The sequence below is a fragment of the Aphanomyces invadans genome (genome assembly GCF_000520115.1).
Source record: "Aphanomyces invadans strain NJM9701 unplaced genomic scaffold supercont1.20, whole genome shotgun sequence".
In the NCBI taxonomy this organism is placed as follows: Eukaryota; Oomycota; class Saprolegniomycetes; order Saprolegniales; family Verrucalvaceae; genus Aphanomyces; species Aphanomyces invadans.
In genome coordinates this window covers 97,606-112,138 of record NW_008580165.1, presented here as the reverse complement: position 1 = coordinate 112,138, position 14,533 = coordinate 97,606, and the positions used below count along the sequence as shown (strand labels likewise).

General features: G+C 53.6%; 6 protein-coding genes across 10 annotated transcripts; 4 read left to right on the top strand and 2 right to left on the bottom strand.

Annotated features, from left to right (window-relative positions):
- Nucleotides 1-10: 10 nt before the first annotated feature.
- On the bottom strand, nucleotides 11-2,500 carry H310_09121 (hypothetical protein). 4 transcript variants are annotated; one of them, XM_008875101.1, is made up of 11 exons: nucleotides 2,379-2,500; nucleotides 2,037-2,328; nucleotides 1,810-1,990; nucleotides 1,576-1,760; nucleotides 1,304-1,522; nucleotides 1,224-1,249; nucleotides 951-1,176; nucleotides 809-904; nucleotides 448-747; nucleotides 292-400; nucleotides 11-221 (listed from the first exon to the last, which is right to left on the bottom strand). In XM_008875101.1, exons 1-11 carry the CDS (start codon nucleotides 2,468-2,470, stop codon nucleotides 61-63), a joined length of 1,887 nt encoding a protein of 628 aa, XP_008873323.1. In that variant the 5' UTR covers nucleotides 2,471-2,500; the 3' UTR covers nucleotides 11-60. The 4 variants fall into 4 exon arrangements, with proteins under 4 accessions (XP_008873323.1, XP_008873325.1, XP_008873322.1 ...); XM_008875103.1 differs by having other exon boundaries at nucleotides 12-221; nucleotides 292-747; XM_008875100.1 differs by having other exon boundaries at nucleotides 12-400.
- An 862-nt stretch (nucleotides 2,501-3,362) lies between these two features.
- H310_09120 (biotin synthase) lies at nucleotides 3,363-4,767 on the top strand. The gene is made up of 4 exons (XM_008875099.1): nucleotides 3,363-3,505; nucleotides 3,572-4,048; nucleotides 4,117-4,300; nucleotides 4,360-4,767. Exons 1-4 carry the CDS (start codon nucleotides 3,398-3,400, stop codon nucleotides 4,725-4,727), a joined length of 1,137 nt encoding a protein of 378 aa, XP_008873321.1. The 5' UTR covers nucleotides 3,363-3,397; the 3' UTR covers nucleotides 4,728-4,767.
- A 555-nt stretch (nucleotides 4,768-5,322) lies between these two features.
- On the top strand, nucleotides 5,323-5,874 carry H310_09119 (hypothetical protein). Its single transcript, XM_008875098.1, has one exon. The coding sequence runs from the start codon at nucleotides 5,376-5,378 to the stop codon at nucleotides 5,799-5,801; it is 426 nt and encodes a 141-aa protein (XP_008873320.1). The 5' UTR covers nucleotides 5,323-5,375; the 3' UTR covers nucleotides 5,802-5,874.
- Nucleotides 5,875-6,559: 685 nt separating this feature from the next.
- Nucleotides 6,560-9,921, top strand: H310_09118 (hypothetical protein). Its single transcript, XM_008875097.1, has 9 exons — nucleotides 6,560-7,357; nucleotides 7,405-7,511; nucleotides 7,560-7,824; nucleotides 7,884-8,033; nucleotides 8,092-8,334; nucleotides 8,377-8,700; nucleotides 8,748-9,023; nucleotides 9,074-9,357; nucleotides 9,408-9,921. Exons 1-9 carry the CDS (start codon nucleotides 7,166-7,168, stop codon nucleotides 9,673-9,675), a joined length of 2,109 nt encoding a protein of 702 aa, XP_008873319.1. The 5' UTR covers nucleotides 6,560-7,165; the 3' UTR covers nucleotides 9,676-9,921.
- Nucleotides 9,922-10,914: 993 nt separating this feature from the next.
- H310_09117 lies at nucleotides 10,915-12,941 on the top strand. 2 transcript variants are annotated; one of them, XM_008875096.1, is made up of 8 exons: nucleotides 10,915-10,989; nucleotides 11,044-11,169; nucleotides 11,232-11,504; nucleotides 11,564-11,953; nucleotides 12,000-12,057; nucleotides 12,103-12,207; nucleotides 12,261-12,383; nucleotides 12,425-12,941. In XM_008875096.1, the coding sequence occupies exons 3-8, from the start codon at nucleotides 11,362-11,364 to the stop codon at nucleotides 12,539-12,541; spliced, it is 936 nt and encodes a 311-aa protein (XP_008873318.1). In that variant the 5' UTR covers nucleotides 10,915-10,989; nucleotides 11,044-11,169; nucleotides 11,232-11,361; the 3' UTR covers nucleotides 12,542-12,941. The 2 variants fall into 2 exon arrangements, with proteins under 2 accessions (XP_008873318.1, XP_008873317.1); XM_008875095.1 differs by having other exon boundaries at nucleotides 11,556-11,953.
- Nucleotides 12,545-13,390, bottom strand: H310_09116 (hypothetical protein). The gene is made up of 5 exons (XM_008875094.1): nucleotides 13,291-13,390; nucleotides 13,102-13,245; nucleotides 12,984-13,049; nucleotides 12,797-12,938; nucleotides 12,545-12,751 (listed from the first exon to the last, which is right to left on the bottom strand). The coding sequence occupies exons 1-5, from the start codon at nucleotides 13,360-13,362 to the stop codon at nucleotides 12,609-12,611; spliced, it is 567 nt and encodes a 188-aa protein (XP_008873316.1). The 5' UTR covers nucleotides 13,363-13,390; the 3' UTR covers nucleotides 12,545-12,608.
- Between the last annotated feature and the right edge of the window lie 1,143 nt (nucleotides 13,391-14,533).

Genomic DNA, 14,533 nt, shown 5'->3' with positions numbered 1-14,533 from the left:
TCCAGTCAAAAGCAGGACAAACGAGTCTATTCTTAGCATAGGCCTGTCGTGGTAGCCTATCTACTCGGGGTTTCCATCAACGTCGTCGGACGGCGTGCCATGAGCATCCAAAGTGCCAGTAGCCACGGCAGGGTGCTCTTTCATCAGTTCTCGAAGGAATATCGTGGCAAAGGACCCAGGTGGAAGATGCATGGACACCGTCACCACGCCTGCGTCGACCACTACAACATGTCAAAATCACACCATGCATCCTTCGACCCTCGACATAGATCGACGGGATGGAGAACCCACCCATGTCCCATTCGACGTGCGAAGGGCGACAGATCAACGACCGATAAGCGCCTCGAACTGTTGCCTCTTGGGTCCACGTCGCGGGGTCGACCCCTTCGGCACGCAGGAGCTACACGAATACAGACAGTCACGAAGACCTCCGGTGCTTGCACTTACCTCCATGTACTTGTCGCCGACGTCGTTGTTGGGGTACACAACTTTGGTGCCCACGAGCGGCAGCACAACGTCATCGAGATGTTCTCGTTCGGGGTATTCCTCCACGACGCGAATGGATTTCGTCGCTGTATCAAGCACCAAGTCTCCCTTGACCACGTTTCGGCCATGCGTGTTAAGTCGGTAGGTGGCCATGCGATTGAACAACACGCTTTGGTACGCATGGAGGTACATGACTCGGCGGTGGTATGGGATCTGCAGCATGGCTTTCTTGTACTCGGTGGCGCCATGGCGCTTGAGTCCCTGCAGATTCCAGAACGCTCAATCCCGCGCCACCCAATGATGAAGCAAGCAGCCGACGCACCATCAACGCCGCGCGCTCGGATACACACTTGTGGGGCAAGTCCTTGATGGCTTGCGAAAGGTTGCCCGATTCCAGGAACGCTTGCTTGGTGGCCAGCTAAGGGTCATGTAACCATCATGGATGCGGTGGAAAGTGCGGGTACATTCAAATCATGCGCTTGGGTCTGTGAAAAGAGCAGGCGGAATGCACGTTCCCAATCATGCCGCAGCATGGCGTGCCCGATGTGGTGTGCCCGCGTCGGGACGGTGGTCGGATCACCAACCCGTTGATAGCCAAAGTAGTTGATGACACCGCCGTCCGTCACGCTTGCCATGGCCGCTTGGACAACTTGGGGCGCTGCATGGACGTCTCGGATGCGAATGGTGAACCTTCATGGAGTCTCATTCATCGTGTCGAGGTGGGAGAAGGGAGATACCGATTGCCCGACGACTGACCGAGCGACTACACCGGCATGTTCGTTCAAAAATACTCGTCGAGATGCCCACAACGCCGTACCAGTGGCCTCTCCACATACCGCAGCCCGCCCACATGCAATCCTTCGGCAGCTAGAGTGTCCTGGGCCTTCCAGAGAGTGTCATGGGACACATTCTTGACTACGACTTGCTGAAACGTCACAGCGCGCTTGTCCTTGGTGCCAGCGACGCTGAAGTCGGACACGGCCGCGTGGCACGTGCGGGCGAGGATATCCAGCGCCGTGAAATGGTCCACGTTCGTCTGTGGCGGCAGTGTGTGTTGGGATGTGCATCCCCATGTGGAAAAAAACTTGCCTTTTTTAGGACAAACTGGAGATACGTGTCATGCTTGCGCTTTCGCCGGAGGGTCTTTGGCGAAAAGTAGACGTGGACACCGCCGTGGTCGGACGATTTCGTGACCAAACAGTTGGTGGCCGATGCCACAACACGATGGATCAATGTGCGCTGGTCTTTTGTTCGATTCCCTTTGAGCGCGACACCTTCGCATCAACAGCGTTTGAGCGCCGCATCCATCTCGACGACTGGTACCAGCATCTGCGCCTGTATCCAGTGGCCCCCGGAGGAGGAACGCGAGAATAACATTTGAATCGTCCTCATCCACGCCCCCGTGGCGCAGTTTTTGGTACACTGGATCGAGAGACAGCTTGAGGATGGTATGACCGGTGTCGTCGTCCTTGCCGTTGTTGCTCTGCACACCGGGATAACAGTGCTGTCCACATCAAACGATCAAGACGAGCGGTCACGAGGACAGATACCTGGATGGCGTGGAGCAAGCGAACTTTGTCGTTGAGGTGGGCTGGCGCCGGCACGTCGACGACTTCGATGGACTCCAGCACGATACCAGCGATTCGCTGCACAACTTCAGTCCCGAGAGACACCTCCAGGAAGGCGTTCCATCCTTCGTTTGGTTCGCAAATGTCCAAATTCTCACGTTTCACTTTTTCTTGGGTTGACGGAGCAATTAACATCGCGCCAGTCTTCTCGGCTTTATCCAACTGCGCGATGTCGCCGTCCTCACTCACTTCCTGGACTTGAAAGTCTTCTGGTCTATGGCAAGCAGGATCTTTGCGCATGCCATAACAAAAATTCCGTCGTACGCCGACTTGATCACGCCACTGAAGCCATCCTTGTGCTGGCTGCAGAACGCACCGATACCGACGCAGTCAGCGTTTACCTCCATGGTGGCCATGTTGAATGGCGGTAGTTGAAGATTATCCGGATTATTCGGATAATGTTTGCTCGATATCGGGGTGAGCTTTTTAGTCGTGGTAATCAATCAGCCCGCACGTCCCCTTCTCGTCTGACGAAGGAAGCGCGTCCTCGTCCAACGTGTGAGGGGGCAGCACGTGCATCGAGTGCCTCATATACGTAGGCATGGCAATGACAAGGTATATGGTCCAAATAGCTCGTTCTGGACGTGGTATCATGCGTTGGGCTTGAAATCGACATGTACGCCGAAGTAGAACGCAATGTTGCATGCGCAATCTTCATTCTGGCTTGCGCTCTCCATGGAGGGGCCATTTGTCCTTTCAGCACGGAATAAATGCATATACAACGCATGTAGTCGAGACATAGGCTTTTTCCTGGCGAGACGAATGGCCCTGTCGCTCGCCAAGGAAGCGTGCGATTGACATGGTCGGCCTCCACGATCGTGGACCACACGGAGCTCCGGCGTTGGTAGTATAAATATGTGCGCTTTGGCCTTGTGTGCTTGGAAGGTGTCCGCCGCCGCGCTCAAGGTGCGGCCAGTGTTCAAGGCCCGACTCACAACATGAGCAGCTATTTTGTTTCACCCGAGATACAAATCCCATACAAATGTGCTAACAATTAAATAAATCTCCCAGCACCGGCCTCCCACCCTGCGTCAGCACAGTGTTCAATCGACACTGGCCAATCATAGCGCAGGGACCCGGCATAGGTACATAAAACCCTCATGGACAGAGCAAGCCCGTGGCATGTATTTCACTTCAAATATGTATAGCACCCACATCATTCACTAAAACCGATATAATTTTAGTTTAACTTTTGCGTTCTATGAACTCTACCACCTCAACATTTTGTCATCCACAGCTCATTCACACGTGCCACTTCAAAACTTCCGTCGGCCCCCACACACATGCTCGCCCGCCAAGTCACTCGCGCGCTGCTCCGGCCGCAAGCTGCATTCCGAGCTGCGTCCACGGCATCTTTGTCGTTGAATGGCGTGTCTTCTGAAGTCCGCACTGTATGACAACCTTCACTTCGTCGTGACCGAGGAGGGGATGTGCGAACTGATTTGACGCGCACCTAGGATTGGACGCGCGACGAAGTCAAGCGTATTTACGAACAACCGCTGTTGGAACTGGTGTACCAAGCTGCCACGGTTCATCGCATTCACTTCGACCCACGTGAAGTCCAACAGTGCACGCTCCTGTCGATCAAGACAGGTGGTTGCACAGAAGATTGCAAATATTGCTCGCAATCCGTCAAGCACAAGACATTCGTCAAACCAGAGCCCCGAAAGAAGGTGGACGAGGTGCTTGAAATGGCGGCGCGCGCCAAGAAGGCTGGCAGCACCCGCTTTTGCATGGGCTCGGCGTGGCGCGAAGTCGGCAAGAAGAACGCGTTCAACGATGTGTTGACTATGGTCCGCGAAGTCAACAACATGGGCATGGAAGTGTGCTGTACTTTGGGTATGCTGACAGAGGAGCAAGCGGTGCAACTCAAAGAAGCGGGTTTGGCCGCGTACAACCACAACTTGGACACGAGCCGTGAACATTACCCCAACGTAAGACTATTCCTCACCTGGTGCATTTCTCGTCTAAAGAGGTGCTAATCCATGACTTGTATGCATAGGTCATCTCCACACGCACGTACGACGACCGGTTGAACACGATTGCGAATGTCCGAAAGGCTGGCATTTCTGTGTGCTGTGGTGGTATTTTGGGGATCGGCGAAAAGGAACACGACCGCATCGCGCTGCTGCATACGCTGGCGACGATGGAAGAACACCCTGAATCGGTCCCTGTGAATGCTTTGGGTCAGTCGTTGTCCTCCACTGCCACGTTCTCGCTTCATGATCTCATGAATTGTTTATAGTGTCTGTCGCCGGGACGCCGCTCGCGTCGGAAGAATTGCCGCCCGTCACGGCGTTCGACATGGCTCGTGCTATTGCGACAGCTCGAATCTTAATGCCCAAGACAATGGTGCGATTGAGTGCGGGGCGCATGTCGTTCTCGGACGCGGAACAAGGTTTGCTCTTCATGGCCGGCGCCAACTCCATCTTCAACGGCGACACGTTGCTCACAACGGCAAACCCTGCGTTCGAGAAGGACAACGCGTTGTTTGCGGACCTTGGTCTGGTCGGGAAGCCGTCGCACGTGGCGTCCAAGAAGACGCCGTACGTGGTCAAGGTCACGCACTCAAGCAGCGTCGACCAGGCGGAACCTCAAGTCGCATCCATGTAATCAAGGTTCCTCCTTCTTGTAGATAGACACACTTTCCCCATCTTGTGCATCCTGCCATGCGGTGTCGCCGCATCGTCGTCTTCGATCCATCGCGGCCGTCGTCGGCACATTGTCGCCGCTCGCATCGGAATGTTGTCACGTGAGCGATCCCTTGAGTCGTACAACAGTATACAATCTCGCCCACTCCCGTACGGTCGTAGCTCGAGCATGGTGAATTCCATAAGCATGAGAATGGCTTCCCAAGCAGATTTCGTTGAATGATGGTGACCGATGACCGTTCGATATGGAATCAGCGCCGTGGTTCGACGCGGGCAGGATGGCTCAAGATCTGCTGGTCACTGTGGCGTATCTTTCGAGTGACGCATTCGCCCGGTCCGTACTTCGCATGCTTGGAGCCTCGTTGACTGGGCTGCCTCTGTGACCTCAACACGACGCGCTGCATGAACAGTTCTTGGAGAGACAACGTGCAGGACAACAAGATGGCAGCATGATGCGTTGAATGGAGCATGTTGGAGGAGGCAGTTGCGTCGGGTGATGCGAATCGTTGAGCACACGCCCGAGACATTCGAAAAAGTGGAGAAAATGCACGGGATAATGATGGAATGATTCGCCGAAGGAGAACTCTATTAAATTAATGATACATGAGCCATGGGAGGGGTGTTTGCTTGGGCGAGGCTCCATAAGTTAAACGCTGATCGAGAAGCAGTCGCCATCGACAAACTGCTGACCGTCCAACGACATGACGCGGATGAAGTAGTCGTTGTCCATGCAAAGACCCCACGGCACTTTTCGGTACTCGAACACGCCATTGTTGGACGTGCACTCGGCCACCATCGTGTACGCGCCGGTCTGGTTGGCAATCGAGCTCGTTTGCAGCAACACTATTCGGACTTGGTCGACGGACAAGTTGACGGGTTCCCACTGGACTTGGGCCGGTTGGCCACGCAACCAGAGGGCGTCCTTGGCCGGCGCGGTCACGGCCAATTGGGACTTGGACAGATCTTGTGTGAGAAATTGAAACTGCGGCGCGATGTCTACCATCGTCGGTCGTGTGGGGGGATGGTGGTGGGTTGAAGAATGGCCGACGTGGGGGCGCAGCCCACTCGACTTGAAGGTGCCGTGTGTCGTCAGCCCTCGACTTATTCGCTGGAACGAATCGACTGACGCAACCGTGTGCAACCGGAGATCCCACTGCCCGCCACCTTCAAATTCGGTCGTTCATGCAAGAGCCACTCCAAACGTCCGAATTCGGCCTAATTCGGGCGGAAATCGGCCGCATTCGCCCGACGTCCGAAACGCCCCACTGGATTCTACAACGCCCGCGACATCTCGGTGCCGAATGTGCACATGTCGAATGACCTACGTTTTTCAATGCACTGGTAAAAACGAGGAAGGACCTGACCAAGCCTTTCTCTACGTTTTGCGTGTTCTCGAGGAGGGGGCGGCAAGCACGCTGGCTCGCCGTGCCTGCCACAGACGCGACCACACACATCGCCAGCGTTCAGAAGCGAACGGCTGGGGATGGATGATGATGCAACGGCATATTTACGCGCGCGGTCATGTATATTTAAGCGTGGTTGTTCCTCACACGAGAGGCCTTGCCTGGAACGTTAAAACATGTGGCGGCGTTTCACCGAGAGCATATTTCGCGGTTGACATCTGCTCCGTTCGGATTGGTTGAAAAGCGTTTGATTTCACAACATCTCGCCAATGTCGAGTTGCGACCAAGTGTGTTGATTCGTGGATGATGGCATCTTTTCAGCCAATCATGGTGTGTTTGGACCCTCGACCGTTTCGGATCTCGACCCGCGCCAACGAAATCAATCGTGATGGCGCCGACGACCTGCTGCAGTTGTGTGCGCGCTGTGGAATTCTCACAATCGCAGAACCACAGACGGGCGGCATCTCCTCCGCCAACCCCCCCCCTCCGTCGTGACCAAGGAAAGTGGCCGATTGGTACATATCGTCGAGTTCGATCGCCACCTATCGCTTGCTATTGCGGACGCACGCACGCGACCGCTTTCATGAACGTGTCGACCTTGAAGTTTCTTGCGGTGCATCCAAGAGGCAGAGTGTTCTTGTGGGACACGAGGATCAGTCGCGATGCAGTACCCCCTCGCCCGCTCTTCTCTCTGGGACACAACTTGACCCGCGTGAGTCCCGTTGGCGGGGCCGCAACGAACTGTACACCTGAATGCACCCACGCCCACGTAGTGCGGACCAACACCGACAACATGTCCTTTTCGGCGCTCTCCACAGTGGCCGTGTCGCGGCAGACTTGCCTCGGTTGTTGCTGCGACCAAGTGTTGCTCACGTGTAGGTGTGGTCACCGTGGTTAGGACCTAGTCTGTGACACACGGATTGCCCACACGGCAACGATCGTCACTCGGGGTTCACGTGGGAATGTGGGTTGCTTCATTATCCGGACAACCGGATACATGGAAATAATTGGACTGCACATTTGCGGCCGCAGGAAACGACGGACGATGGGGAAGCGCAACTTTCGCAAGCGCAAGGGCCAGAAAGGCGAGAACACATGGAACAAGAAGTCGAGGAGCGACGGCGCGGACCGCGAAGCAGGTTTTGGCGAGTGGGTGTACAAGAATGAGCAGTTCGAAAAGTACTATACGGTGGGTACCTGTGCAACCACAGGCTGCCGCACTGACACCAACACCAGGACCAAGCGATTGTAGGAACTGAAGAATGGGATACTTTCTTGAAGCATTTGTCGCTCCCGTTGCCAACTACCTTCCGCATCAACAACTCGTGTGCCTACGAAGACAAGTAGGACACAATGTTGTTTCCGCGACAACGAGTCACGAGGACATGCAGGATCAAGGAGCGCATCGCGACAGACTTCAAGTACGAAGATCTTGAAATTGACGGGGAAAAGATCGCGCCGATCAGCACGATGCCGTGGTACCCCGACGGGAAGGGGTTTCAATGGAGCGTCGAACGTCGAAAGATCAAAAAGCTGGACATTCTGAGCGATTTTCAAAAGTGGTTGGTCAACTTGTCCGACTCGGGAGACATTACGCGCCAAGAGGCAGTGAGCATGATTCCCCCGCTTGTGTTGGGAGTTGAATCGCACCACAAGGTACCACTGGCCCTTCCGCTTAGACCCTCATCGCGTATCTTGTTGTGTATGGTATGTAGGTGCTGGACATGTGCGCTGCGCCAGGGTCCAAGACATCGCAGCTTCTGGAATCCCTTCATGATGACGAGAGCAAGACGGGAAAGATGCCTACGGGTCTGATAGTAGCCAACGACATTGACATTAAGCGAGCGTACATGTTAACCCATCAGGTACATTGCGAAACTCTCTGGATGCAACCAAGTCTTCTCATGGCGGCACTTCCTCTAGACAAAACGCGTGGGTTCGCCTGCATTGGTGATCACATGTCATGAAGCGCAAAAGTTTCCTTTGCTCAGCAGTACTGACAACAAACAGGGTTTCTTCGATCGCATCTTGTGCGACGCTCCCTGCAGTGGCGACGGTACCATGCGTAAAAATCCTTTGATTTGGCAAAAGTGGCACGTCCGCAACGGGCTGTCGCTGCATCCGCTGCAGTTGTCGATCGTCAAGCACGGCGCGACGTTGCTCAAGGTATACATGAACCATGTTTATGAATCTTACACTGGAATCCAGGTCGGTGGTCGTATGTGCTACTCGACGTGCTCGTTCAATCCCGTCGAAAACGAAGCCGTGGTTGCCGAACTTCTCCGGTGGTCCAACGGCTCGCTTCGCCTCATGGATATGTCCAACATTTTGCCCAAGCTGAAGCGCCGTCGCGGCATCTCATCGTGGAAGGTTTACGACTACGACATGGTGGAAACAGCCGACTTCGATGAAGCGGCTGAGGCTGCCAAGGGCCGATACAAGTCGTTGCCGGCCACGGTATTCCCTCCCACTGCTGACGAAGTCGCGTCGTTCCATTTGGACCGGTGTATGCGCTGCGTGCCTCAGGACGAAGTACGTGCAGACGTTCCATGTCAATATCTGATGGAATTGTCCGACAGAACACGGGTGGTTTCTTCATTGTGCTCATCGAAAAGGTGGGGGAAACTCCGTCAGAGAACGCAAGCTCTGCTGCTGGGCAGCAAAAGGGCAAGAAACATGGCGAAGAGTACTTGCCCTTTAACGAGTATGCGTCGATTCAAACGACATACAACATGAGTCCAACCTTCGAGGCCAGTCAACTCTTTACGCGATCCGACTCGGGCCGCACCGTTAACTTTGTCACCTCGTCCGTGTCCAAAGAGCTCTTGCCTGCGATGAAAGCGCTCGACATGAAGGTATCTGCACCCCTCGACATTAAAATCCCATGACTCGCTTGCTTGTTCAGGTTGTTTACACCGGCATCAAAGTATTTGAACGCCACGAACTTGGCATCGGAGACAGCACCTACCGTCTGACGCAGTCCGGCGCGCACATTGCACTCCCCCACATGAACACACGCAAGGTCACCGTTGGCAACCGTGACTTTCAATACCTCCTCGAACGACGAGGTGAATTGCTCCAGTTTGATGAACTCAGCGACGAGCTTGCGGGTGTCCTGAAGGCCTCCCCGTTGGGAAGTTATGTTTGCACGCTGGCGCGTGACGACGGTGTCGCCCTCACCATCCCAGAGTACGTTGGATCTCTTGACTTTTTGGTTGACAGCACATGATGCATGGTAGAAAACTTTTGCTGAACATTGTCATTTGGCGGGGCCGCAACACGATCAACGTCATGACCGCCAAGCCTGACGGGTTTGCTCTTACGTCTACGATGAAGGCGCTGGGGTTGTACGACGATACCCTGACGCAGGAAGTCCTGGAGAAGTTCCCTAAGAAGGACCAGAAAGAAGACAAACAGAAGCCTGCCAACGACGAAGGCGGCACTGTCAACGATATCGAGGACGCTGCAAAAGACGTGAGCGAGGAGAACGAAGACTCGGCGGAATAGAGCGCCAGGAAGTGAACACGACCACTGCATAGTTGAAACGTTTATCGATCCGTGGTGCTGTCGACGTCCAGCACGTCGTGGTAAGCCCCCGATGCAATCTTACGACACAATTTGGACGAAACGACGACGTGATGTGTCGTATTGGGGTGCTGGCTTGGGCCCGCGACGATCGTGTGCGATGGACACGTGAAGCCCCACCGGTGGACCGATCCATCGACTGTTCGTGCTGTGGTGTGGCGGGTGCCGCAGGAAATATCCTGAACAGCAAAGTCCACATGGAGCAAAGCAGGGAACACTTGACTTTCTAGAGTTGCGTGGCCCTGCGTCGAGAGTGCTGAGGTTCGTGTTGTGATGGAGATGGACATACCAACTGACCATGCTGCCCCCAGCCCCATGTGTACACGTCACCCGTTGTCGTGAGAGCTGCACCAAAATTGAGCAATAGATTGAATCGAGTGCTGGATACCTGCAGTGTGCCATGCACCGCATGCGACTTGTGCTAATCCCGTGAATTGCCCCCCTTGAAGCTCCCCGACACCATCCAAACTGGAGACAAGAGTCGGGATATGAACGTCTTCGGTGGTTCCATGCCCCAATTGGTGGTAGAGACCCCAACCAAAAGTGTACAAGTGGCCACTCGTTGTGATGACAGCACTATGATTGGCACCTGCCGCAATGTACTTGCTCTTGGGCACGGACACGATCGTGACATTGTCCCTGCTATTAGTACGTCCGCATTGACCGAACTCATTCGACCCCCAGCTAAAGACACGACCAGTCCCATCCATGACAAGCGAGTGCGCTTCGCCTGCTGCCACGTGGGTTGCGTGCACTGAATCGTCGATCGGGAACACAATCTCTTGGGGACGTGTGATCTCGCTGCCGAGATGGCGGCCCCACCAAAGACACTTCCCCGACGTGATACAGAGCACCACATGAGATCTGCCACAGGCTATACTTCGAACCGACAGCGGCCACGTTGCAGTCGATGAAGTCATGGTCTCACCATGAAGGCCCATGCCCCATCCATAAAGAGTTGTCTTCGTTGCTGCATACGTCGCTGAATGTCCACCGGCGATGGCGATGATGTCGTCATCTGCCTCGAAGGACTCCATTTCTCCCAGCGAGCCGTATCCGCCATGGCACTTGACTGTCATCTTGGGAAAGAGTCGAGTTGATCAACTGTATAATTTTCTGGAGTTCTTTTTGCAATACCCGCATCATTTTATACATTTCAATCTCAAGAAAACTATGGCAGATGTTGAGGCGGCACAGGCGACAACGAAGCGGAAGGTGTCTGTCCTACTTGCAGAGGTACCGCGGGTCTATTCCTTCGGTCAGTTCTCTTGATGTGACTTTTCGTGTCAGGCAGAGACTATTGACCCGGATCAATATGCAACCTACAAGCAATTGAAGGCACTGGAGAAGCAACTTGATGCTACGATAGGTCGCCACGTTCGACGACTTCACATGAGCACCCAGAATCCGCCAAAGGTAACGCATTCTACTTCAGCAAGCGATGTATCGCTGGTTTGGCTCATGCGATCGCCCTGTAGATGGTCCGAAAAACCATGAAGGTGTCTTTCTACTACTCATTCGTACCATCCAAGAAATCCGACAGCAACAGCAGCGCTCCATCCCCTTCAAGCGACGGAGAGCAAGTACACCGAACAGAACTGATCGACGATGGCGAGTGGACTTTTCGCGTCGAGGGCACGGTCATGGACGGGAACACACCATGGCCCACAACGAAGCGATTTTCCAACTTTTTTCGTAAAGCCATCCTGGAATTGGACGATCAACTGTATCCTGGCTGCAATCCCATTGAGGTATTTCTCCCTTCAGCTTTCTTCAAGTCCATTTCTCTGTCACCTTTGCAGTGGTCTAGCTTTCGTTCAGGCGACGAGTCGGATGGGTTTACGATTACTCGTCCTGGGAAGAGAGGCTGTTGTGGTCACACGCTTCGGCTCCAACTGCTTCGCCACCAAAGCCCCGAGCGCTTTGTGCTATCTCCGGACTTGTACGAAGTCCTGGCACCGTATGTGAAGCCAACCCACGGCGCCGACGACTCTTTCGTCAAGGCCGACATTTCGCTCGCGCTGTGGCAATACATCAAAGACAAAGACTTGATGCAGGTTGACGGATCCCGTGCCATCTCAAACGATGCCGCATTCCAGCGCATCTTTGAGTGCTCCGAACAACCCATCCACGCGTTGATGGGGAAACTCCAGAAGAAGCTCACCCCCGTTGGCCCCGTGTCCCTAGAGTTTGATCTAAAGTCCTTGACCGTGACATGTCTGCATGAGAATCTAAAGTTGTCCTAGGTTGGATGATGCCCACAAAGATGAAGTGTGCCTCAGCACCAAGTCCTTCAGCATCGAGGTCGCCGAGGCTGCTACATGATGGTATGGACTGACACTGGAGAAGGTACAAGCCGAAGAAGCATTGCTCCAAACTCAAATGGCCGCGCTCGCTTCTATCGCGGCGCATCGTAAAGACACGACGGACGAGCTCAACCAGCTTGAACTTCAGGTCCGTCGAATGGCCCCTGAAAACGTGACAGAGAGAAGATAACCTACTGGTAGATGGCAAACCTGGTGCGGCGCATCAACTCTCACGTCGCCAACCGATCATGGATGGCAAAGTTTGCTGAGGACCCTTCAGTGTTTATGGACCAAGTCTTCGCGTCCCAAGCCGCCGATGAGCAGGTGCAGTCGCCAACAAACGATTTTCACTGAACGGGAAATAGATTCTGTCGGCGGCACACCGAGAGTCGCCCGCGCACTTGCACGACCCGACTGTGTATGAGCAGCCGTGGGTTCACAGCACGATCGACATGGTCGTTGCCCGAGAGACCGCACTCTAGCGTTTTCAGGAAATGGATGCTTAAGTGATGAGGCATTCGACTAGATATGGATTCCATTGCAACAGGTCTAGATGTCTGCTGTGGGCAATGGGGCTTGCGCGGACGACTGATACGAACATACAGAGAACGTGTCGTCGCCTTCGCAGTGCGAGCACGACGTGGTCGCAACGTCGGCGACTTCTTCATGCTTGTCGGGGATGTAGTCGTAGGCTAAGGAAGCATATCATGCGCATGTAGCATCGAGAGATGGCTAACCAGAGTACGTTTCAATAATGTCGTGCTTGGAGCGATACAAAATCGAGACGAAGGTTGCGTCGACTACGAAGTATATCAAGTTGAAAGCTCCCGCGAAGCCTGCCGCCACCGTATGGTCCTCCATGGTTGCAGATGCAACCAACTAAACCAACAGTGAGGTCATAGAGGCATACATGAGGATGCAGACCCAGTATAATGCGTTGAGGAACGCCAAAGCCGCCAGGACGACTGACGACCCCATCAACATGCCGATCTACAAAGAAACACTCCTGTGATCAGCCTTGACACGGAACAGCGAATCCCACCGAGAATGCGGACGGGTTGCGGTTCAGCATGAGGATGGCCGCGAACGAGTAGCTCAAGAACATGGCGCCGCAGATGAACTCGTTGAGTCCACCGGAGTCGCCGAGTACAAAGATGCTGTTCAAAAGGATGCCAGCGGCAAGAGCCTACCCAGGTGCGGGTCACGTCGTTTCACGCGGGTTGATGCGTACTCCATTGCCGAGCAAGAGGATGTTGAGCAGGCGCTTATGGCCATGCTGGTGCTGGTTCATCTCGGCCAACATCGTGACTTCTCTGTCTCTTAGGGTTGGAACACCCGGTGAAACGATGGCAAATGATTGGATAAAAATGACCACAATGGTCAAATTGAAGTGGAATTGTCCAATCAGGGGGTTGAATTTCAAAGAACCACAAATTGTGAGAATCTGCCAAATTCTGGTCAATCAACGCTCGTTCATCGCAACGGTCCAATTCAAGAAGGACATTTATTGTGCAGTAATTTTTACATGCACCGTCAGCTCACGCCGCGAGATCTGTTCAAGCTGCGCTCTTGATATAGACATTGCATCGAGCCGTGTGCTGTGCCTGCATAATCATTAGAGCCTGGTCGCTGAATAATCCATTCCAGCTTTTTGAAATTCAGGCTGGGATTAAATCAATTTGATTAGTCAGTTCATCCGAAATCCGCATAACGTTCCTGCCTGACAATTTGGTTTGAGGCAGGGATGTGGTGTTCCTGCCCTGTACCAGCCATTCCTGCTTTACAGTCAATTTGCAGACTGACACATGGGTGATGACGACGACGCTCACACGCATGATGTAGAAACCCATGGTATTCACTACTATGTCTACTTTCAACGTATGCTGACACTCAGTACATAGTGCAACTAACGCCAAAGGCCAAGAAGGTCAGACGCGCAAAGCGCACGTCGATTGACACCCCAAAGCGAGGCTCGCTTTGGGACGACGAGAGTGTCCATGAATTGTTCCGACTTCGGTCAAGCGTTTCGACTTGAAAAACAACGCCGAGAAGAAGGCGGCGTATGTTATGCTGGCAGTGGAGTTGAGCATGTCGACGGAGGAGTTTTCCGTTGCACAAGTACAAGACAAGTTAAGTTGTTGTATCTATTTAAACTCTCATAATATATTGTATATTTTCGCTTTTAGTTCTTGAAAATGAAGGCCGCATGGGCATTGACGATACCTTGGAGTCCCAGCGAGACTGGTAATGGTCCAGCTAGTGCATTGTCACTGCACTACGACGTTATGATGGAATTTTGGAGCGACAAAAAAGGCTTCCAACGAGAGTCATTGTTGTCAACGGACGAAGCACGATGAAGCACTCTTGTTGGTATATTAGAGTGATTTTGCTACAGGATATTTCCTGTAAAATTTTCCTGTGGGCGATATATCCGTTCCCACAGGGAAATTTCGTCCAGTAAATTTCCTGTAGAA